This window comes from Balaenoptera physalus (assembly GCF_965194825.1).
Source record: "Balaenoptera physalus genome assembly, chromosome: 6".
NCBI classification, from domain to species: Eukaryota; Metazoa; Chordata; class Mammalia; order Artiodactyla; family Balaenopteridae; genus Balaenoptera; species Balaenoptera physalus.
Genome location: NC_138885.1, coordinates 63,488,448 through 63,513,840, shown reverse-complemented (window position 1 = coordinate 63,513,840; position 25,393 = coordinate 63,488,448). Strand labels below are relative to the sequence as shown.

Sequence of the window (25,393 nt, the reverse complement as noted above, 5' to 3'; positions counted from 1 at the left end):
ATATACAATGGAATATTACTCAGCCATAAAAAGGAACGAAACTGAGTCATTTGTGGAGACGTGGATGGATCTAGAGACTGTCATACAGAGTGAAGTAAGTCAGAAAGAGAAAAACAAATATCGTATATTAACGCATGTATGTGGAACCTAGAAAAATGGTACAGATGAACCGGTTTGCAGGGCAGAAGTTGAGACACAGATGTAGAGAACAAGCATATGGACACCAAGGGGGGAAAACCGCGGTGGGGTGGGGATGGTGGTGTGTTGAATTGGACGATTGGGATTGACATGTATACACTGATGTGTATAAAACTGATGACTAATAAGAACCTGTAGTATAAAAAACAAACAAATAAAAAAAAGACAACTAATACTAAACTTTCTTTGGGTTATTTGTATGGAAATATGTTAATATAAATGTTTCAGACATTACATGAAATTTCTAAAAATCTTATATGTTCTGGTATAATGTTATAAGTCATAATTCTAGTTATTACTTTAAAATGTATATCTCAGAAATAAAAAATATAAAATAAAATAAAACTTAAAAAAATAAAGAAAACAATTTTAAAAATAAAGGAAAAAAAATAGAAAAAAAAGAAAACAGCAGGTGGACGAGAACTTCCCAGCCAAGCTGTAATAGTTTTTGCCTGGTCATCAAACAAACATGCAGTCTTGCATTATCCTGATGGAAGATTATGCGTTTTCTGTTGACTAATTCTGGATGTTTTTCATCTAGTGCTGCTTCCAGTTGGTCTAATTGGGAGCAGTACTTGTTGGAATTAATCGTTTGGTTTTCTGGAAGGAGCTCATAATAGAGGACTCCCTTCCAATCCCACCATATATACAAGTTCACCTTCTTTGGATGAAGACCAGCCTTTGGTGTGGTTGGTGGTGGATCATTTTGCTTGCCCCATGATCTCTTCTGTTCCACATTATTGTACAGTATCTGCTTTTCATCACCCGTCACAATTTGTTTTAAAAAGTAACATTTTCGTTATGTTTAAGTAGAGACTCACATACGGAAATACGGTCAAGAAGGTTTTTTTCGCTTAGCTTATGTGGAAACCAAACATCAAAGCGATTAACATAACCAAGCTAGTGCAAATGATTTTCAACTCTTAATTTGGATATTTTGTGTATGTCGGCTATCTCCCATGTGATGTAATGTTGATTGTTCTCAGTTAATGTCTCGATTTGATCGCTATCAACTTCAACTGGTCTACCCGACCGTGTAGCATCATCCAGTGAGAAATCTCCAGCATGAAACTTGGCAAACCACTTTTGACACATTCAATCAGTCACAGCACCTTCTCCATACACTGCACAAATCTTTTTTTGCGTTTCAGTTGCGTTTTTACCTCTCTTGAATTAATAAAGCATAATATGCCGAAAATGTTGCTTTTTTTCTTCCATCTTCAATATTAAAATGGCTACACAAAAATTCACCAATTTTGATAAGTGTTTTTTTAAATGCATGCTGATATGACAGCTGTCACAATACAATCTAACAAAATTCGAAAACAAAACTTCGAATGAAGTTAAAGACAACTAAGAGATACTAGAGCCATCCGAACTCTTTGGCCAACCCAATATTTCTATATATCAGCAATGAACACACGGACAACAAAATTTTAGATGCAATACCACTTACACTTGTGCAAAATAAAAATTAAATACTTAGGTGTAAGTCTAACAAAATATGTAGAACACATATGCAGAAAACTACAAAACACTGATGAAATAAATCAAAGGCTTAAGTAAATGAAAAGAGACTGTGTTCATGGACTGGAAGATTCAATGTTGTTAACATATCAATTCTTCACAAACTGAAATGCAGATTTAACCTAATTCCTATTAACATACCAAGAACATTTCCTGTAATATAGACAATATTACTCTAAAATCTATATGGAGGGACTTCCCTGGTGGCGCAGTGGCTGGGATTCCACGGTCCCAGTGCAGGGGGTCTGGGTTCAATCCCTGGACGGGGAACTAGATCCCACATGCATGCCGCAACCGAGAGTTCACATGCCAGAGCTAAGGAGACTGCATGCGCAACTAAGGAGCCCTGGAGCCGCAACTAAGGAGCCAGCAAGCTGGAACTAAGGAGCCCGTGAGCCGTAACTAAGACCCGGCACAACCAAATAATTAATTAATTAATTATTAAAAAATAAAATAAAATCTATATGGAAAGGCAAAGGAATTAGAATAGCTAAAATACTTTATAAAAAGAAAAATAAGGACTTCCCTGGCAGTCCAGTGGTTGATACTTCGCCTTTCAATGCAGGGGGTGTGGGTTCGATCCCTGGTTGGCGAGCTAAGATCCCACATGCCTCACAGCCAAAAAAACAAAACATAAAACAGAAGCAATATTGTAACAAATTCAATAAAGACTTTTAAAAAATGGCCCACATCAAAAAAATCGTTAAAAATTTTTTTAAAAAAGGAGGAGAAAGTGGGAAGAATCAGCCTACCCAATTTCAAGATGTATTGTATAGTTTCAGTAATCAAGACTGTGTGGTATTGGAGGATGTATGAATACACAGAACAATGGAACGGACTAGAAAACCCGGAAATTGACCCAAACAAATACACTCAAATGAATTTTCACAAAGGTGCAAAAACAATAATGGAGAAAGTATAGCCTTTTAAACAAATGGTGCTGAAGCAAATGGACATTCATAGGGAAGGGAACAAAATCCTCTACCTAAACATGACACTTTATACAAAAAAATACCTCAAAATGGATTAAATAAAACATGGAAAACTATAAAACCTTTACCAAGAAAAAAAAAAAAACATAGGCATAAATCTTTTTTAGTTCTAAGATTAGACAAAGAGTTCTTAGGCTTGACATCAAAAGCAGTATATGTGAGGGACTTCCCTGGTGGTGCAGTGGTTAAGAATCTGCCTGCCAATGCAGGGGACGTGGGTTCGATCCCTGGTCCGGAAAGACCCCACATGCTGCGGAGCAACTAAGCTCACAACTACTGAGCCTGCGCTCTAGAGCCTGTGAGCCACAACTACTGAAGCCCACGTGCCTAGAGCTCATGCTCCACAACAAGAGAAGCCACTGCAATGAGAAGCCCGCGCACCGCAATGAAGAGTAGCCCTCGCTCACCGTAACTAGAGAAAGCCCGCACACAGCAACGAAGACCCAACGCAGCCAAAAATTAATTAGTTAGTTAATTTTCTAAAAAATCACTATACATGAAAAGAAAACTTGATAAATTGGACCTCATCAAAATTTAAAACTTTTGTTTTCCGAAAGATTCTAAGAGGATAAAAGACAAGCTGCAAACTGAGAGAAATACCTGGAAACCACATATATGACAAAGGTCTAGTATCTAGAATATATAAAGAAATCCCAAAACATAACATTAAAAAACAAAAACAAAACAAAACAAAAACACACCCAACAATTCAACTAGAAAATGAGCAAAAGAAATGAACAGACATTTCACCAAAATGGATATACAGATGGCAAAGTACATGAAAAAAATGTTCAACATTATTAGCCATTAAGGAAGTGGAAATTAAAACCACAATGAGATATCACCACATGTCTATCTGAATAGCTAAAATTAAAAATAGTAGTAACACCAAATGCTGGCTAGGATGCAGAGAAACTGGATCATTCATATATTACTGGTGGGAATGTAAAATGTTATAGCCACTCTGGAAAACAATTTGACAGTTTCTTAAAAAACTAAACATGCAATTATCATAGGGCAGTTGCACTGAGCAATTGCACTCCTAGGCATTTATCCCAGAGAAATGAAAACTTATGTTCACACAAAAATTTTACACAAGTTTCCATAGCAACTTTATTTGTAATAGACAAAAAGCTGAGGCAACCCAGATATTCTTCAATGGGTGAAAATTTAAACAAACTGGTACATCCATACCATAGCAGTAAAAAGGAACAAACTATTGGTACACACAACTTGGATCTCCAGAAAATTATGTTGAGTAAAAAAAAGCCAGTCCCAAAAGTTTACATACTGTATACTTCCATTTATATAAAATTCTTGAAATGACAAGATCCTAAAAATGGAGAACAGATTAATAGTTGCTAGGAGTTAAACTGGGAGTGGGGGGGCTGGAGTGAAGTGGGTGTGGCTACAAAAGTGCCACATGAATGATCTTCAAGGTGATGGAAATGTTGTCTTGACTGTATTTGTCAATATACTGGTTGTGATACTGTACTACAGTTTTGCAAAATGTTATTGTTAGGGGAAACGGGGTAAAAGATACACAGGATCTCTGTGCTGTTTTTTACGATTATGTATGAATCTACAATTACCTCAAAATAAAAGTTTTAATTTAATTTTTAAAAATTAAAAAAAATGCCTTTGCCTCAGATGGGTCAACTGTCCTTCCATATACTCGGCTAGTCTGGATCATCCATTTAGCTCAAACTGCTCACTCTAGCTCCTCCCTCTCAACAGATACCACCACCACCAAACATTTACTGGGCATTTGTTATGTGACAAAGAACTTTATGTACTAACTCTATGTGCTAAGAACTTTACATGTATTAACTGATTTAATCCTCATAACAAATAACTTTGAATTCTGTTTTTCATAGGACGTAGCAGCCTCAGACACTCTACTTCATCCTCATCCATCCACTCCTTTTTTTCCCCTTCCTTTGATAATGAAAAGAAGGGTCCATTCCCCAAATTAAGGGCAATCCTTTCACTTAAGCACTGGATCATTCCTTCTCAGGATCCTAACTCCATCCAATATCCTCTTTCTTGCGTTTTGAACCCCTGCCTTTCAACTACCTCTATTCTGTCTGAATTTAGGTATGTTCACAAATCCTTCTATCAGTTAAAAGGTAAATAAAAAAACTTCCCCCAGCCTAAGCATCAGCCATTCTCACTCCTCTTAGCCACTTTTCTTAAGAATTGTTCCCATTTACTCTAATTCCTTAACTTCCATTTAGTTCTCCATCCGCGACAACTCAGCTTCTGCTTCTACTCTATGAAAGCCTAACTTCTTTCCAGCATTTGACACCACTTCCCATTCCTTAATCTAAACTCTCTCTTGCTTGGGCTTCTCGGACATCACCACGCTGTAGGAGCTGAGGTAAGTGACACAGTTGACCTAAAAAGAGGGAAACAATGTAGGGCATGCGAATGGCAAGGAAAGCAAAGGTGAGTGGAGGTTGCTACTCTTTGAGAGGGAGCTTGGGAGACAGGAGGCAGAAAGGACCACAGTGGGCATTAAAACAAATCGACCGTGACTTTCACCCTCACCTTCACCCTCTTTCTCCCCACTTCCTTCAAGGACCTGACAGTACTCAAGGAAAAACTAGACGGTAATGACCACGCGACATGTGGCGGGGGCCGGCCCCTGGGGGGAGAGAAGGGCGGACTTTCCTGTGGGCGCCGACGGCACCGCTGTGCAGGCGAAGGAAGCGCTCGACTGCCATCGGAACCCGTGCGCGGGGCCGCGGTTGCAGCTCGGCGTGGGACCGCTGGCTGGCGGACGCGTGTGCGCGTGCGTGACGGCGCTTCCGGTCCCGGCCGAGGCGAGAGCAGCTTCTGGAAGTGCGGAGACGCTGCGTGAGGAGTCCTCAGCGACTCCAGGCCAGTCTCGGCGCGGGGTACCCTGGAGGCGGACCGAAGGCTGGCCGAGGACTCTGCCCACCGCTGGCGCGGGGAGGAGAGCGAGAACCGCCTAAGCCGGGTGTACCTTTCGCGCCCTGCGTTTCCAGCCTGGCCCTCAGCCCGCGGCGCTGAAAAAGGGGCGGGGGATCGGAGTTGGCGGGGAGATCCAGGTGAAGTAGGTTTCTCTGCAGATCCAGCGCCGTTGAACCCTGCGAACGCACACTTTTTGAAACATGAAGAAATTAAGGCTTAAGGAACTAGAGAGTCACCTGCAACAAGTGGATGGATTCGAAAAGCCCAAGCTCCTTCTAGAACAGTATCCAACCAGGCCGCACATTGCAGGTAGGGCGGCTGCTGACCATGCCCTTGTCTCGCAGGTTAGTCCTGTCTACTCACTCCATTGTGAAAATAGAACAGTTATTTGGATACAGAGAACGTCTAGAGGAATTCTGCCCTAAGATTTCATGTTGCGTTAGAGAGGACTTGCTTGACATTGCACCTGAAAACATCCCGCGCACAAGACACTCTATCGTTTTACTGTTTGTTTTTCTGCATACCCCTCAACACTGTCAGACACTTTTTAATGTGTTTGTTAATCTTATTACACTATTAACTCCTTGAGGGCAAAAATGTGCTGGTCTTGTTCACACAATTCCCAGAGCCTAGAAGAGTTCCTGGTACCACTTAGCAGCTCAGTAAATACTTGCTAAGTAAGGATCCATTTCCCGGTGTAACGAATTGCCAGTACGAGGATTCCTACGCGCTATACTCTGCCCTAGAAATGAATACTAGAGTTGGTAGTGGAAGGACTGAGTTTTAACAAATCCATAATAGGTGCTATATTAAAGATGAGGATGCATTTCAATTTTAACAAATGATCGGAGAATCAGCAGTGTTGCTTGATGTGAGAGATTGATACTGGAAGTAAAAGAACACAGGAAAAACCATTTATATTTAATAAACATATTACCAAAGTCATTGAGGGAGTCTTAGGAAAATTAATTTGTTGGGAACATCTGCAAGGAGGAGTCCCCCTAACTTCAACATAGTTCTGTTTCTAAGCTGCCAAAGAAAGTCAAGGAAAAAACGTGTATACCTGCACTTAACTCCCAACATATTGTCATAATTCCAACCAAAAATTGCACAAAATTGTGTCTGAGGTAAGACCAGTTATCTCAATTTAGATAATGATTTCTTTAATGTCTTCTGGCTGCAGGGTTTCTTAGTGGAATCCTTTTTTTTTTTTTTTTTCCAAATAACAATCAGTTGTTTCAAAGCCAGTGTGTAACATACACATGGTTGTGCTAATTCTTTGAGATACTAGCTTCAAAGTCACTAACACCTGCAGCAATAATCAGAACAGCACAGTCAGCCTGACACATCCCTGTAATTGTGTTTTTGATAAAACCTCTAGATCCTGGGGCATCAGTGATGGCCAGCAGCCCTTGGTGGGTTCAGATATCCACAGGGAGATGTCAGTGAAGTTACTCATGCTTAACCTTCAGTATAGCCCCAACCTTCATGTACTTGAAAGATCCCTTTCTCATCTCAGCAGCTTCTGTTCTGCTCCTCAATAGTTCTCTTATCAGGTCTCATTAGTAGATACATGTGTCTGTAGATCATGAATATATGTGTGTGAATATATGCGTCTAAAGGCCATATTGTGGATGTAGGTCTTTTCCTTTCCCATTCTAGCTTGAACTTACAGTACCTGTGTTATGGTGACAAACTTGCTGCAAAAAAAAGTTCTGTTTTAATGTTAATGCTTGTTCAGTATTAGTGGTTCCCAGACTTACAGATTTCAAAGATCAGTAAAATTTCACAATTTTGGAAACTGATATAGGGTTGCCAGGTCTATATTTTGACAAGGAAAGATATTTTTTAAACCTATTTACTCTTACCATCCTTTCATAAAAGTGATATTTCAACATCAAAGAAAACTGATATATGTATATGTGTATGGCAATGTTTTGAACAGGTTGAGGAAAAATAAAACATTTTGACCTTATTTTTCTCATTTTACCTCAAAGTTTTGTCATTCTTGGCGTTGTCAGCAGAGACTAGTGTGGGGGAACCACTGGTATGTGTTATTATCCTTAACTACATACCAAGTTATTATACCTTACTATTTTTTAATAATCTGGCACACGATTTAGGGGAGGTGTAAATAATGCAAGATAAGAAATTGTTTTACAAAGAGTCATTTGCACAAATTGGATTTTGGTCATCAACTTGCCTACTTATTCCTTAATATGTTTTTTTTTGATCATTCAGCATGTATGCTCTATACAATTCATAACACATATGATGACATTGAAAATAAAGTGGTTGCAGATCTAGGATGTGGCTGTGGAGTGCTTAGCATCGGAACTGCAATGCTGGGAGCAGGGTATGTGATCCAGTACATACTGTTTGGGTATGGGATGGTTTTAATAAGAAGAGTAAATAAAATCAACTGATTTATATTTATGGGACTCTATAGTGTGAGATGAGAGGAGCAAGAATCTAATACCGAGTACATTTAGAATGGGCAGAACATCAAAACAAACTAAAAAAAAACAACAACAACAAAAAACAGTAACAGCAGAAGTCATATGCCCCTCTTTTATATGAACCTGAGTTTCCAACCCCTGACAGTTTGGGAAATCATGCTGTTAAAAGACAACACTCACTGTCACTTGGTCAGTTGGGTTACAAAGGTACGTGGTTTTGGTTTTGTTGTTGTTTTGACTGGGGAGCTTTAAGTAGTTGTCTCTTTGTGTTTTATATTTATAGGTTGTGTGTTGGATTCGACATAGATGAAGACGCGTTGGAAATATTTAATAGGAATGTAGAAGAGTTTGAGTTAACAAATGTTGACATGGTTCAGTGTGATGTGTGCTCATTATCTAACAGAATGTCCAAGTCATTTGATACAGTAATTATGAATCCTCCCTTTGGGACCAAAAATAATAAAGGTTAGTAATAAGAATCATGTGTACTGGTGTCTTTGTAGAAAAGCAAGTTTTAAAAACCATTTTCTCATTGATTGTTTGGGTTAAGGGATTTTATCACTGTTCATTAAATAAACCAATCTCTTACCTGTATAGTTATTACAGTTTGAATTTCAGTTTGTTTAATGCACGGCTAGGGAATTGAATTTTTCAATCTTTGTTTTCATAAGTTTGTGCTAAGTGAACAAATTTATCCACTTACTATTCTTCATCTGCTTTCTAGAATGATTTACCTAACCCTTATGAATGAGTATGAATCCTATAAAGGCTTTTGTATTTTTAGAACCTCTTTTTAATGTCTCAACATTTGAAGGTTTCAACATGTGTCCATCAGTAACAGTGACTCACTGTGGCTATTTATTTTATGTATTTTGGGGGCAAGGAGGGTAAGAAGTCAGAAGAGGAAAAGACACGCATAGTTTAAAAAGTCCTCCCTCCACCTGCCCCCAGCATTCTGATTACTACTTTACTTGTTTGCTTCTGCCCTCTTTGAAAGTTGTTAATTTGGAATATAATATTAAAATTTTTACTTTAGCCTCATTTAAACAAGACAGTATAATTCTGGTTTTATTCCAACAACCTTAAAAGATATTTAGATATCTTGGTTATTTGTACCCTGTCTTGTTACAGAAAGAATTTGAAATGGCTATTTTGGAGTTTGGAAAAAAATGTTTCTAAATACCTAGTATTCCTTTAATCTTCTATTTTGTTAACAGGTATATAATGTAAATAGGAGCTTTTTCTACTCTTAACAGGGACAGATATGGCCTTTCTGAAGACTGCTTTGGAAATGGCAAGAACAGCAGTATATTCTTTACACAAATCCTCAACTAGAGAAGTAAGTTCAAATCATCATAATATTCTGTGTCATTTATTTTTAAATTCATGACAGTATTTTAAGGATTTACTGTGAATACTAAATACCAGGGTATCTAATTCTCCTGAACTTTTAAAACATCTGGCACTTAGAAAGTAAGTTTTCCCTTTAACTAGCTGGCATTTGTGATTAGCTTTATTTTGTCAAAGATTTGTTCAGGCAGGAGCTGTTAACAGGAGAGTGATTATATAATTCAGGAATAGAGGAGTAGGCGTAATGGTGGTTCCAGTATGTCCTGGTTTGCCTGCGTAAGCCCTGGTTGGTGCGTCCCAGTGGCCTGGTGTGGCCTGGTGTGCATAAGGGAGGCAAGGGCGGCCTGGTTTTTCAGAACACTGAGCCTGGGAGGCTGAACTGATCTGAGTTCAGAACCCACTTCTTCCATTGTTCTTCACTGTCAGCACATAACACATAAGGCTGTGTAGGATGTATTCCAGAAAATTGGGGGTGGGACGGTACCTTTTTTTAGTGTCAGTTTAACATAGTGATCAAGAACACAGACTATAGAGCCAGCCTACCTAGATTCATATTTGAACTCTGCTGCTTCGCAGCTGTCTTATCTTGGTCAAGGTACTTGAGTTCATTTTCGTCACCTATCCTGTACTCACCTATACTCTTACAGCATGAGGAACTAAGAGCACCTTATACTTTGCAGGGTTGGTGTGAGGATTAAATGAGTTAATATTTATAAAGCACTTAAATAGTGTCTGGCAGTTGTCATGTTAGCTGTTATTATTTTAAATCAGACATGTATTAAGAGATTTTAAAGTAGTTTTGTAGGAAAAATATTTTATTTGTATAAATGCAGTGTACTGGAATTCAGTTGGAAACAAATTATGAATATATGGTAATCTAATAACCTTTAAAAATATATAAAATTACATAGCTAAAAATATATACAGGCATATCTTGTTTTATTGCCATTTGCTTTATTGCACTGTGTAGATAATGCATTTTTTTACAAATTGAAGGTTTGTGGCAACCCTGCATCAAGCAAGTCTGTCAGCACCATCTTTCCAATAGCATTTGCTCACTTTGTATCTCTGTGTCATGTTTTGGTAATTCTTGCAGTATGCCCAACTTTTTTATTATATTTGTCATGGTGATCTGTGATCTTTGATATTACTATTATAATTGTTTTGGCATTGTTTAGCAATAAAGTATTGCACACTTAATAGACTACAGTATAGTGTAAACAGAACGTTTATATGCACTGGGAAACAAAAAAATTCAGGTGACTCACTCTTGTGATATTCACTTTATTGCGGTGGTCTGGAACCAAACCTGTAATATCTCCCAGGTATGCCTGTATACTGTTAAACAATTAGTAGTGGTCCCTGCAGGTAAGCAGCAGAACACAACATGACTTTACTGGTAAATAAATCCCCATTCAGTAAGCGAAAACAAACACCAGGAATTATTGGTATCTAAAAAGCCTGTGTTGAGGAGGTCCCCAAGATCATCTTCAGGTTTGATGATTCACAAGGAAGTCTCATAGGACTGAGCATATCGTCATACTCTTGACTGGGATTTATTACAGCTAAAGGATACAGAGCAAAATTAGCAAAGGGAAAGGTGCATTGGTCACAGTCCAGGAGAAACCAGGTGCAAGCTTCCGGAGTTCTCTCCCAGTGAAGTCATACAGGATGCACTTAATTCTTCCAGCAAAGAAGTTTTGTGACAAGGCATGTGAAATGTTGTCAACCAGGGAAGGTCACTGGAATCTTGGTGCCAAGGGTTTTTATTGGGTATTCATCACACAGGCACCCCCTACGTGGCAGATACCCAAATTCCAGACTCCCAGTAACAAAACAGGTACTCAGCATAAACATTTTAAGCACAGTGAGCCACTATTATTAAGGGACGGGGAGTGGAAACTCTCCCAAAATCTAAGTTCCCATACTCTAGCCAAAGGCCAAACTTACATGTAGACCTTTCTACGGATAAGCAGTCAGGCCTGCTATGAACTCTTCTGCAGTTTGGCATAACATAAATTTTATATTACTGATATACAATTCATGCAAACCAAGTAAAATATGCCAATAAAAAGTGCAGTTAAGCAGCAAAGTCTAATTAATTGAATGAATTCCTGCAGTCACGTTACCAAGGAACTCCCATTTTCAGTTTGGTATTGCCATGTTCCACCACCAGGAGGCAGCAGTATCAGCATTGTCTTGATCCGCTTAATAGAATTTTAAGCAAATATTTACTTAAATCCATTTTTATTTTGGCAGTGTAGAAGTATTTCCATTAGCACAGCAACTAAATAATTTGAGAAATTAATCTGGTGTGTATTGTGCATACTGTGAAGGAGGTATGATAATGAATGAACTTCTAATACTAAGACAGTCCTTAGTTTATGCTGTAGATATATCTGCTCTAAGCTTTGTGATAATTTTGCTTGTTTTAAGTATTCTATATGACTAGTAACATTGTTATTGAAGCTTACCTCAGACCCCTTAACTGTAGACCGTTGTCTTTTAAAAGTGCTTGGCCCTCTATCCATAATAGAGGTGCATTTGATAGAATTTTTTGATAGAAATACTTAGGTAAAATATAAGCGTATCTTGGCAGATATGTTAATAAGCTGGATGACTCTTACGGCTGTTGCCATATCTTCTTTCATTAGGCATTGTGAGAATTTAGTTCTTGGCTTATAGTTACAGCAAAGTAGGTAGGCCAGGCACTGTTCTTTCAGTGTTTATCCCAAGCTTACCCCATTTATTCTTTGACATCTCTGCCAGAACCAACCACATTCCATTGTATAATCTACCATCTAAAACCTCTTTCACTAATCTTAGGGCTCAAATAGCAAAGAACTGTCATCATACTTTATTTGTCAAAAATTTACCAAGGATCCTAGGATTCCATTAAATTATAATATTATTTGTATTAAAGTCTATATCCTTTTTTTTTTTAATATATATGCTAGGTATTATTTTTTTTAATTTTTTATTTATTTATGGCTGTGTTGGGTCTTCGTTTCTGTGCGAGGGCTTTCTCTAGTTGCGGCAAGCAGGGGCCACTCCTCATCGCGGTGTGCGGGCCTCTCACTATCGCGGCCTCTCTTGTTGCGGAGCGCAGGCTCAGTAACTGTGGCTCACGGGCCCATTTGCTCCGCGGCATGTGGGATCTTCCCAGACCAGGGCTCGAACCCGTGTCCCCTACATTGGCAGGCAGACTCTCAACCACTGCGCCACCAGGGAAGCCCCTAAAGTCTATATCCTTATACAGAAATTTTAGGTCTCGAAGTAGGGGAAAAAATATGCCCAGAACTGGGATTATTTATTAAATTCAAGAACAGACTACAAGCACAAACATATTATATTATTTATAATAGAAATATTTGAACCTCAAACAGGGATAATTGAGTATTTTATCAATCAGTTTGAGTACTGTGAACACTACCAACATGAACAAAATGCTTATACCAAATATTGCTATCTCTACTACAGTAGTTCTAGAAAATTATGCATAAAATTTACTTAGGGGATTATGGGCAACTTTTTTCCCATTTTTATTAATGTTGGAGTGTTGTGTATATATTTTAATTCATAAAGCAATTTTTATAAATTAGTAATCAAAAGTTTTATGAAGTGGTTCAAAATTCTTAGACCTATAAATAGCTAACATTTAGTACTTGCTCTGTATGCCACCACAGTTCAAAGCACTTTTCACACTCTGCAACAATCTGATGAGATATCATGATCATCCTCATTTAACGGACGAGGGAACTGAGGCACACAAAAAAATGCGTAATTTGCTCAGGGTTACATAGCTAATAGAGCTTCAGTTCAAATGCAGGCTGTCTGGTTCCAGAAACCATGTCCTTAACCTCTGTACCATACTGCCACTGAATTGCTCATGGACATAGATCTCTGCTGAATGGTTTCTAGGATACCTGTATATATTGATGAAATAATGCTGCAGAAACCATGAGTACATTATTTACTTTGATGCACTTCTGAAATAATAGCTTTATTACTTGAATTTAATTATGTAATTTGGCTCAGATTATTAAATGGCTTGGTTTCGTATTTTCAATATATTACTCATCCAGTTGAAAAAATTTTAAGGGTCTTAATTCTAATGAAATTTTGAAAGCTTGAAAACTTACAATCAAGTATTAGTAAAAAGCAATTTTTAAAAAATTGTTTAAAGATAAGCTCACATTAACATGTTATTTTATGTTCAGCATATTCAAAAGAAAGCTGCAGAATGGAAAATCAAGATAGATATTATCGCAGGTAAGACAATTATGTTTCTCATAAACAAATCTCAACCCTAATTATCTAAGAAGGCCAACAGGCATTAGCCTAACCAGAATTTTTACATGTGCTGAGAAAAGATATTGTAGAACATGTATTTTAGTGTGGCAAAATGTGGGTGGTTGGTAGTGGGTTGGAAACGGAGTAAAGTCAGGGTATCAGTGTTTGCGCAAGACTGTCCCAATTTATGCATTTTACTGAAAACTTTTAATGGCACCCAAGTATTTGTTCTTTCCAGGCTCAGACAGAACCTTATAATCATCACAGTGACTTAAGAGCTTGGGCTTAGAGTTTGTCAGGCCTTAGTTTGAAATTCATTCCTGGAAAATACCACCAGATTATGCCTGGATTACCCTTCTATTTCAACTTTCTAATTGTCCCTAGAGTCAAATAACATGAAGCTTTTAATTTTTTTAGTGGGGGATAGAATATAATCATCCACACCATGTAAATCATGTTTGATACATTTTTATTAGTAAACTGGGTAATATTCACAAACATCAAAATGGGAAAAGCATGTAACTAGAAGCTAACTATAAACCAAGTAATTCTGAAAAGCCTGAAATAAGAGTACAATAAGGGGGAAATTTTTTTACACAATAATAAACTGACTGGATTAGTACTAACAAACAGGGTTAACCACATAACTAGATCTATTGCCTTCATAATAATTAGTAATGTAATGTGTAAAAGTCTGTCTTCCTAGTATATTCAGTATTGTCATTCCTTGCCTAGTTTAAGGTATTATAATATGCAACATGCAGACCTTAGAACAGTTCCAGTAGTAGCACACCAAGCCAGAGCCTTGCTACTCCCAAGTGTGGTCCTCAAATGTGGACCATCAGCATTGATATCCCTTGGGAGCTTGTCAGACTTGAAGAATTGCAGGCTGCGCCCAGACCTACTGAATTATAATCTGCATTTGAACAGGATTTGATTTGATTTGAAGGTGATTTGATTGCACATTAAAAGTTGAGAGCTGTGATTTAGGGAGTTAGAATTTGTTGCAAAATATGAAGCATAGGTAGGTAGACTTACTGCCATCCCTCTAAAGTTGATCAGTGCTAAGTTTTGAGAACCTACATTATCCTTTAGAAGAAAAGAATGTGAAAAGTGGTTTTTCATTTGAGAGCTCAGTAGGAAAATAATTAGCTACTTACTACCATTACTAAAATCCAAACCGGAAATTTTAAAAATAAGCATGGTTGTTATGCAACTGGTAGCTATAGATTACTTAGGAAATTAAAAATAGGAAAATACTATCATATTTTCATAGGATATACTTTTTTGTCTACTTGTTAACCTTCTATACTCTTCCCCATAATCTCAAATTTTGATATAATGACCCAAACAAATGCCAGGCTCAGTTTGCCATGGCTTATCGTGGGGATATATCAAATCAGTCCTGGATAAATTAAGTGACAGGTCTGAAATGTTTGGCTTAGCAGCATTTAGTACTTCCTTAATTTTTTTTTTTCCCTAAGTCAAGGGCGGTAAATGTTTGGAAGTATAATTTTTACCCGTAGGTGGCTTTTGTTTTGTAGAGCTACGATATGACCTGCCGGCATCATACAAGTTTCATAAAAGGAAATCAGTAAGTCTCTTGATTCTGGTTTATCTACATTCAGCACTGAAAAACTTCACAGTAAGTAATTATTTCTAATGTTATCAAGTTGCTTGAGTGAATACAGAAAGCCAGCCTAGAAGATAAGTACTTAACTCTGGGATGGGCCTATAACCACAACAGCCAATATGCTGGTTTAAGATAAATTCTCAAATACTTTGGGCACAAAAATAAAAAATAAACTTATTTTATTTTTATGCAGTATACATTTTATTACTTTGTACTAATACATTCTCATATTACAAAGGCAATTTAGTGGAAGAATGTTTCTTTTGATATTTGAATAATCTGAAAGAACACAAACAGAATTATACATAAAAAAATACTCATTTTGATAACAATAACAACAACAAAAAAAGACAAGTTAAACAACAACAAAATTTTCCTTTCTTACAGGTGGACATTGAAGTGGACCTAATTCGGTTTTCTTTTTAAAAGCCTCCAAAGACAAAAGCAGCTTAAAATCTAATTAAAATGAATAAAAAATGTTTACTAAATTACTGGTCTCCAGCACCATTTTCTGTTTTCTGTTGTTTTGATGCAGGTTCTTCTTTGTCTGTTTCTTCTCTTGCTCTTTTTACTGGTCCTATACAATGACAATTAATTTTCGTTAAGTTCTCTGTAAGCATTACTCTATGTTAATATTGAGCATAACTATAAAAAATAATTGTTTAAACAGATTAGCAACAACTTTCCTACACCAATGAGAAAAGGCTTTTCCTTTAGTACGGACCTGCTCTCTAAACTTAGCTTCCAAACATCTTTGTTTTCCACGTGTAAAATAGCATAACCAAGGTCAATCACAATCTGAGAACATCACTTACACAGAAGTTGTAAAACCATATTTGTTTTTCTCCCACAAATAATTTCTCATCAAAGTACCAAAGGACTTAAAAAAACTTACTAGATGCACCATTTTCATCATGTTCATCATCACTATCAAATTTAGTTTTCTTGCCCTGAAACTGTACTTTTCCTTTAGCAGACCCAATCTGGGCAGCTTTATTTCCCTTTCCTTTTCCTTTAAATCTGCGACCTGTAGAGACAAAATTGAGAAATCCGTAATGTTTTAAACCTCTTGTCAATGTCTTTTAACACCAATTAAAATTTTTACCCAAACAAATGAGTTAAATAGTCAAAGAAAATCAGAATTAACGACCTTTTGACTTCCATTTGTTTAGGGATTCTTGTTGATCTTCTATTATTTTTTTCAATGCTTCTTTTTCCACATCTCCTTCTAGTACTTCCCAGGTGACCTCTTTGTTCCTTAATTGTAGGTTACCATTATTTGCGTCTTTTGCTTTATCTAGTGCTTCCTTAGCTTTTTCTTTAAACAGAATTATTCCCTACACCAAAGACAGAAAACAAAGGCCAGGGAATTTTACTGAACATCAGGAAGTTATTAAAAAACTTGAAGTCACTAATTCCAACAGTTATTTATAGCACAATTCAGAAAATATCAGACATCACATCCAGTTACAGCAATAATAAAACAGAAAGTAAATGACCAAGTAGAAACTATTTTCATAAACATACTAACAAAAAATTGCTTTCTTCTACCAATGTCATCTTCTAAAAGATAAGTTTCTATGAACTTTTAAACTGAGTGGTAAAAAGCATATGAATATTTCCAAACCTCTTTGGCTCCTCTGACAAAGTCTATCCATTTTATTTCACCATGATTTGAGAAAAGGATATGCAAATCTTCTCTACACGTCTGATCATCTAAGTCCCCCGAGAATTTCAGCAAGCAGCCAATCTTTTCTTCTAGAGATTTCTATAAAAATATATAAGGTGATAAAAGTTTCTTAAAAGCAACCACAAACCAGAAATGGCATATACCTCCCTCCCTCCCTCTCTCTCTCTCTCTCTCTCTCTCTCTCTCTATATATATACATACAAGGAATAAGCTAGAAACTAAAATGCTATTTTGAAGTAGTATAAATTTAAATAGTTTAAGTAGTTGGTACATTTTCCTTTATCATCCTCTGTTCTACAATGGCTTCTGATTTTAACTTATTTAACTTCTCCAGCAAGTAATAATTAGTTATTATATAAATCTTACTACGCTGGATAAATAATAATTTTAGGCAATATTTGGCTAGTACTTCAGTGATATGACAACTGTAGACTTGCTTACATATTTTCTTTAGAAAGTCCCCAGGCTTTTTATTCTCCTAAATTTGAATTACAGATTTCTTAGTAATATATACGTACCATTTCAGCATTTTCTGCTAACTTTTGTTTTTCTTCTTGCTCTCTACAAGTAAAAATATCATTAGAACGTTTCCATTTACTTCATGTATGAGAAAATTAAACCCTGATGAAGTTAACCTTAAGCATGATGACTTAACTACTTAATAACCAAAGCCAGTCCTTAGGCTTTCTGACTGTCTGATGCTAGACTGCAACACAATGTGGCCCCAAGATTATCAAGGCAGCTTAAGACCTCAATGTTTCATTAGCAAAAGGAAGGCCTACTGCTACTCATTTCAGAGCTCATCATCAACCTCACTTCCCAGAACCAATAACTTTACTACCTGTCAAAGCTTTAAGGAACTAAAATGTTATGATTAGCTCAACATACTTACTGTTTAGCTCGTAATTTAGCTTCGATTTTATTTTGCTTTCTTTCTTCATTTTTTTTTGCAAAGTAATCTTCCCTGAAGGACACAAAATATAAAGGCTAAGTTCATGAGAAGAGGACTGCAAATTATATTGAATGATTTAAGACATTGCACAGGAATGAATGTTACATTCTTTATCAACAAAATTACTTATAAATTCAAAATACATTAAGGAAGTTACTCTTATTTTTTAAAATCACAGCTTTACTAAGAAGTAATTCACATGCCATAGAATTCATTCTTTTAAAGCATATAATTCAATGACTTTTAGTATATTAAGAATTGTACAACAATCATCACTACTAATGAATTTCAGAACATTTTCATCACCACAAAAAAGAAACCCTATATTCACTAAGAATCTCATGCTGATTTTCATTTTTCATGTGTAGAAAAAAGAAAGTATACCAAAAGTTATGCAATTACTTTGCTTCATAGTTTTTGTGTTAATTTCACAAAAGCAAAAATTCTGAAATCCCTGAGACCCAAGAATAAGCAATTATGAAAATCACAAGTCAAAAAAATCTGAGAGTTTAACACTGACAGCATGATTTATCACTGTGTATCTCTAAGTCCATCAGGTTTAGTAGACAGCATTTAGAAGACTATGCAATGCAAAAGTAGGGGATTATGGCCCTACAACTATATCATGAAAATGTCCTGGTTTGTCCTAATTTTTAGACACAGGTGCACACACACACACACCAAGAATGTGATTCAAATCTCTATTAAATAATCCTTTGTACTGTATAAAAATACAGGCATATATAGATTACGAGAAGGATAAAAATTGTATAGTGATTTATTCTCTAACCACACCAAAAGCTCAGATTTTAGCATCAAGCCTAACTATAAGTTTCACATGCAAAGTTAAGTCCTAAAACTTAACCTCCCTTATTAATTGCGTGAAAAGGTCCTAACACTTCCTTATAGTCTCAAAGGACTAGTAGTTCCAGTGAGCAAACTTCAAGCATTTCTCAAAGGATGCCTAAGGATACTAAAAATACTGGTCTTACTGTAGAGAATGTTATTCTATACTCCTTACCCCAGTGTGTCAATTCCAGACAACTAAGTGGCCAAAAAAAAAAACATCAGCAAGCTGACTTACTTGAAAAGTATTAGCAGGTCTGTGTCTTTGTACTTCTGGCCAGGGGTCTCGACAAACTTCTTAGCAGATTCAATGGTATCAAATACAGCAAATATTGATCCCTATTAAAAGTGGAAGAAAAGTTGGGGTTTTTTTTAAAGTTACATCCCAAGTATTTTTCTACTAGAAAAAGTCTGTTACATCATACAACCATACCTTAAATGCTTTGTGCAATGTTCTTCTCATCTGAATATTTAGTACCTGACCTTTATCTTCCAACCATTCTTTTATGTCATCAAGGGTTGCATCAATTGGGAAGCCTTTCTGTGAAAAGTAGGAAGAAATGTACAAATGACAACTCAAGTAAACGATTTGTGAGAAATTCTGATTTACTGTGTCTTGAAGTGAGGCTATATATCTTTCTCTGTCTCTTAAATGTTTAATAGCTCTGGTTAAGAGCCATTGTTGACCAGTGCAATAGAAGTGACTCGTTTATCTGGGATTCACTTCAAAATAATCCAGATAGGCCAAAGATAAAACAAGATTAATCACGTTAGTAACTGTTGAAGTTGGATAATGGTACATTATATATTCAATCTGCTTCTGTATGTCTGAATTTTTGCAGAATAAAAAAATCTACTTAAAAATTAATGTGCTAAAGAAAACAGCTAACAAGTTTAGCTGTTGATAAGTAAGAACAGTTGATGTGCACTGAGTACTTACAATATGTATGTCAAAGATTTTGTCCAGTGTTATATGGGTTTTTTCATTTAATTCTCACAACAGTTCTATAAGGTAAAAAATATTATCCCCATTTATGAAGATAAGGCTTACAGAGGCTAAGAATATTGCCCAAGGATATACAGTAGGTGGTGAAGCTATGATTCCTGAGCCCTTATTCTTATCCACTCTGTGTGCTTTCTAAATAAATTTAAGATATAATTAAATGCATTAAAGGCCCACTTACAATATAAACAGATCTGTTTTTTACATCATTTTTATACTCATCAGTCACTTCAGGGAGGGGTTTGCTTGGAGATCTTCTAATTTTAGTTTTATCTTCACTTATTTCCATGAGTTCCGCCTTTGATTTGCTCAATGCTTCTACTATTACATTAAAGTCTGTTGTTAGACGGTTTAACCTGCAAAAATATATATATAAAAGCATTGTAAAACTTAGTAGTAGCACTTGCTGTTAGCAGAAAATCTTATAATTTAAAAAAGGTTTTTACCTATTAAATTTTATCATTATCTCCAAAGGTACCCAGCCTTCATCCAGTTTGATCTGTTCCTTTAAAAATTTGTCGCGTGGCAAATTGAAGTCACCAAAATAATACTGCAAGATAATTACAGTATATTGCAGAGCACTGTATAATATTGAGTTTTAAAAATTACCATTACATCACCAAATTCTAGTCTTTTAAAAATACATGTCAAAACTTAACTGGTGGGACTTCCCTGGTGGTCAGTGGGTAAGACTCCGTGCTCCCCATGCAGGGGGCCCAGGTTCAATCCCTGGTCAGGGAACTAGATCCCACAGGCATGCCACAACTAAGAAGTCCCCATGCCACAACTAAGACCCAGCACAGCCAAAATAAATAAATAAATATTAAAAAAAAAAAAAAACTTAACTGGCAATAAACATTTTCTCTCAAATACACTATAATATTTATAATGCATATTAACAGAAAGATAAAACTAAAAATAATTATTGAAACAATATAATTAGGAGATGTGACAATAGATCAGAAAGCCTTAAAACAAAAACATATTTAAGGATTTGGTATATGAAAAGCCTCTTATTTCAAGTCAGTGTGGAAAGAATAGATTGTTAAATTTAAGAAACTAGAATAATCTGATTAATCACTCTAATTTTTTAAAAATTAGAAAAATTTAAAAGTTAAAAAATTAGGTAAGCTGGAATGAAGTGAGAGAGTGGCATGGACATATATACACTACCAAATGTAAAATAGATAGCTAGTGGGAAGCAGCCGCATAGCACAGGGAGATCAGCTCGGTGCTTTGTGACCACCTAGAGGGGTGGGATAGGGAGGGTGGGAGGAAGACGCAAGAGGGAGGAGATATGGGGATATATGTATATGTATAGCTGATTCACTTTGTTATACAGCAGAAACTAACACACCATTGTAAAGCAATTATGCTCCAATGAAGATGTTAAACAACGAAAAAAGTAGTATACATGAAAAGACCCAGGTGTGACTACTTGGAATGCCAAAAGTAGCATAAAAAGTAAAAGACAAACACAAAAGTTTATTAATACTTCTTATAAATCAACGAAGAAGAAGAAAAAACTCTGAAAACCTTAATAGAAAAATGAGTAAAGGACACTTTTCTTTGGCTGCACCACACTTAGTTCCCCAACCAAGGGATCTTAGTTCCCCAACCAGGAATGGAACCCGCACCCCCTGCATTGGAAGCATGGAGTCTTAACCACTTGTCCGCCAGGGAAGTCCCAGTAAAGGACATTTTTTTTTTTAATTACTAAAAATAAAAATGTACTATAAACGTTAAAAAGTTCAAGCTCACTATTAACCAAATAAATTCAATTTAAAGCAATGAAAAGCATTTAGCCAAAACTCTAAAGACAAGAATACCCAGTACTGGCCTGAACACTGAGAAATGGTCATGCAGGTAGAGATGTTAACTGGCAGTAAGTATCAAAAATCAAAAGTTCTAAAAAAACGTGTATAACCCTTGAGGCAGTACATCTCCCTCTAGGAATTTTATCTTAGAGAAATCAGTGAACATGTTTAATAACATTTATATATGAAGATATTTATCATAGAACTACTACAGCTAAAAAATTGGAAATGTCCTACATATCAAATAGGGGATGGTGTAAATTACTGATGATACAAAACTACTGCCCCATAATGCATCCTATGTTTGGTGGAGGGAAAGGGGAAAAAATTATGTTACTCTGAGCACTGACCAATTTGTGAAAAGGTATTCATCAGGCTTTTAACCTTGATTACCTCAAGAGGGTGAGATTTGAGAGGTGGCAGGTTGTGGGACATTATTAACTTTTTCTATATACAGTTTTCTTCACGATTATAAAGAAATTAATAAAAAAAAAAAAGCTGTAACACAGGAAATTTAAAATAACAGAGAAGTGCAACTTTAAAAAAGTTCTGAGAGTTGCAAAAAACACCGAACAGTATGATCTGAAGTTCCTCACTTAAGAATATAAAACATAAATTAAGAGATAATTTCCCATGTAGCCATTACTGATACTGTAAAGCACCAACTTAAATACAATACCTAAATTCAAAAAAATTGTTAAGAGAAAACAGATACTCTTAAAAGTTACAATGGCTGGGACCTCCCTGGTAGTCCAGTGGTTAAGAGTTCGTCTTTCAATGTAGGGGCTGCAGGTTCCAGCTAAGGTCCCACATGCCTCACGGCCAAAAAACCAAAACATAAAACAGAATATTGTAACAAATTCAATAAAGACTTTAAAAATGGTCCACATCAGGGCTTCCCTGGTGGCGCAGTGGTTGAGAATCTGCCTGCCAATGCAGGGGACACGGGTTCGAGCCCTGGTCTGGGAAGATCCCACATGCCGCGGAGCAACTGGGCCCGTGAGCCATAATTACTGAGCCTGCGCGTCTGGAGCCTGTGCTCCGCAACAAGAGAGGCCGCGATAGTGAAAGGCCCGCGCACCGCGATGAAGAGTGGCCCCCGCTTGCCGCAACTAGAGAAAGCCCTCGCACAGAAACGAAGACCCAACACAGCCATAAGTAAATAAATAAATAAATTTTAAAAAAAATTAAAAAAAAAAAAAAGGTCCACATCAAAAAAAAAAAAAAACCCAAAACCAAACAAACAAACAAACACCTTTCAAAAGTTACAATGGCTGAGAACACCTAATTGGGCAGGAAAAACTACTAGGACCTGCAAGAATAAAGTGCTATTTAACAGGGAAGGTACTTTACAAAGGATTTTAAAAATTATTTTACTATGTGCTAGGCACTATTCCAAATGTTTTACATTTTGTGAACTAATGTAATCCTCACAACCACCCTATGAGGAGGGTACACTATTATCCTCGCTTTACAGACTAGGAAACTAAAGCACAAAAAAAGTTAACTTACACTATAGTGTTACCTTTTGAAATGTCTTTGTTCTTGAGTTTCAGAAACAGGCTCCATTAATATAAAACTGTATACTACTGTATATTTATCTAACTCCAAGAATCAAAGACAAACCAAAAGTTCAATAGGTCAATACACTGAAATTAAATGGTCTATCTGTATTTGTTTTGAGGCCCTAAATTTCCTCTCAAAGACCCTGGTTTTGCAGTGTAACACCACAGGAATCATACCTCGATTTGATGACAGATTTTGGCCTCCAGAGCAGCCATTTTTTCATTATCACCATTTTCTGCCATTCTGGCTATCTGTAAAATTTCCCAAATGGCATAAAAAAGTTATTTACTTTTTACATAAAACTCAAGACCATTAAAAGAATGTTTTAAAATTATCAATATCCCACTGTTTTCCTAAAAATCAGTAATTTTTAATTTCATGGGTTCAATTTCTCTACTCAATTCTCAAATTTCAACAAAAGAAAACTCTGAAATTAGTGATGAAAAACTATGGCTAATCCACACCCCTTCCAGTAAATCACCGTTCCATCTTCTATAACAAAGTGAGTGGTTATCTTCATTTAGCTGATCTAGAAAGCTTTGAGGGGAAAAAACTCCATTCAACCACTTACCAATCATTACCAGGTTTAAGTAGATCATCATCTGTCAGTATATTACTGTGGATCTCAGTCTTGTTTGGTGTGGGCCGAATTTCGTTTAAAATTAGTCATAGCTGACTTACCAAAAACTTGTCATCAACAAGATTATGTATCAAAACTTTAAGGTGAAAAAAATTCAAACACTACACACAGTCAGGGTTAGAGTAAATAAATACTAATGATAAGGAACATATGAAAATGATCATTTGAGAACCTGAGGACACTAAAACAACATTAAACTGGGTGTATGCCTACTAATTTACTAATACATTGGTTAACCTTACAGCCAGTTTCCTCTTTCACATCCCTGACAATAGCACCGTAGGAAAAAATGAAGCTGTGAAGTTGGTTTGCTAGGGATAACAAAGTCTCCTGACTTCAAATTACTTGCTTCTAGTGCTCCATTAAAACCATCCAAACACCGTGTACAAAAGTATATTTAAAAGAATTCATCAAGGATATCTGCCATTCATTAACTCTAGCGATGAACTATGACTGGTACACTTCTTGGAGGCACGGCTTTACAATCTGTAATTGCTATGCAATACAACCTGGATGCACACTGGAAGCTCTCCTACGGTGCTACATCTCACTACAGAATTTGCCCAATCTTACGCATTGGTTGTCGACCATAATTCCTAAGTTATTACTGTGATCTAGGGCCCCCTATAAAACAAAGGGTGAGATAAAAGACCTATTTAGTCCCTGTAAGACTTCTTTGGCCTACCCAATATTGGAACTTCGTTTCATGAGATACTTTCTCAGAATGTACATACAACCAGAAGTGAAATATTACCCTCACTTTCCAATTTCGCTCAGAAGCCTTGATGTGAGTGAATGAGGACCATTAAAACCCAAGAGAGTGACGCCCGGGGAACACCTGCGGCCCCGATTCCCCGGCCTCCAATCTGTCCCACACGATCCAAGGAACCTTCGGCGTTTAACCCACGTCGACCTCTCCAGAAACTTACACAGTCGGACCGAAACATCCGCTTTCGGCGACACTGGAAAGCGGTGGAGGTACGAAACCTTAAAGACACAGTGGGGATGCGGGCAGCCTGGGTCCAAAGAACCCGCCACAGCCCGTCCCAAAGCAACCACTCGGTCGCCTGGGCCCCAACCACGTGCGGGGAACCCTAGCTCCTGCGAGGAACGCAGAGACCGGCTCCCCACCTCGCGGCTGCCCGCGCCCCTCTCTCCCCAGCCCAGCGCGCCGCCTCCGGCTGCGGCCCACGAGGCGCTCGCCCCGAACGCGAGGAAGGCGAGGAGCGCACGCAACCAGCGTGAGGCAGCAAGGAAAGGGAACGCGCCGTCGCGCACCACGCAAAGCAGACCCTTTTGTACCTTCTTCTTTTTAGCCACCTGGAGTTGCTCACCTTTAAGTTTTCGGTCCCACAGAGAGGCGCCCCAGGGTCACTAAAAGCGACAGCAACGTCTCCCCTCCCCAGCGCCGCCAGCTTGCCCAACGCGCCTAAAGAAGATGGGGGTTGTCCCGGCATCCCTTGCGGCCAGGGTGGGCGGGGCTTCGGGCG

At 37.2% G+C, this 25,393-nt stretch overlaps 2 protein-coding genes across 7 annotated transcripts; one reads left to right on the top strand and one right to left on the bottom strand.

Annotated features, from left to right (window-relative positions):
- The first annotated feature begins 5,503 nt into the window (after positions 1–5,503).
- Positions 5,504–15,880, top strand: METTL5 (methyltransferase 5, N6-adenosine). Of its 4 annotated transcripts, none has more exons than XM_082465504.1 (7): positions 5,507–5,963; positions 7,896–8,010; positions 8,397–8,578; positions 9,370–9,452; positions 13,684–13,735; positions 15,301–15,350; positions 15,777–15,880. In XM_082465504.1, exons 1-7 carry the CDS (start codon positions 5,855–5,857, stop codon positions 15,813–15,815), a joined length of 630 nt encoding a protein of 209 aa, XP_082321630.1. In that variant the 5' UTR covers positions 5,507–5,854; the 3' UTR covers positions 15,816–15,880. The 4 variants fall into 4 exon arrangements, with proteins under 4 accessions (XP_082321629.1, XP_082321631.1, XP_082321630.1 ...); XM_082465506.1 differs by having other exon boundaries at positions 5,858–5,998; XM_082465503.1 differs by having other exon boundaries at positions 5,504–5,963; positions 15,301–15,880.
- On the bottom strand, positions 15,552–25,393 carry SSB (small RNA binding exonuclease protection factor La). 3 transcript variants are annotated; one of them, XM_082465461.1, is made up of 12 exons: positions 25,238–25,393; positions 23,440–23,514; positions 20,327–20,430; positions 20,062–20,236; positions 19,311–19,418; positions 19,116–19,216; positions 17,972–18,043; positions 17,598–17,640; positions 17,017–17,157; positions 16,540–16,726; positions 16,285–16,416; positions 15,552–15,966 (listed from the first exon to the last, which is right to left on the bottom strand). In XM_082465461.1, the coding sequence occupies exons 1-12, from the start codon at positions 25,358–25,360 to the stop codon at positions 15,878–15,880; spliced, it is 1,350 nt and encodes a 449-aa protein (XP_082321587.1). In that variant the 5' UTR covers positions 25,361–25,393; the 3' UTR covers positions 15,552–15,877. The 3 variants fall into 3 exon arrangements, with proteins under 3 accessions (XP_082321587.1, XP_082321588.1, XP_082321589.1); XM_082465462.1 differs by having other exon boundaries at positions 20,327–20,461; positions 25,238–25,375; XM_082465463.1 differs by lacking the exon at positions 20,327–20,430 and having other exon boundaries at positions 25,238–25,375.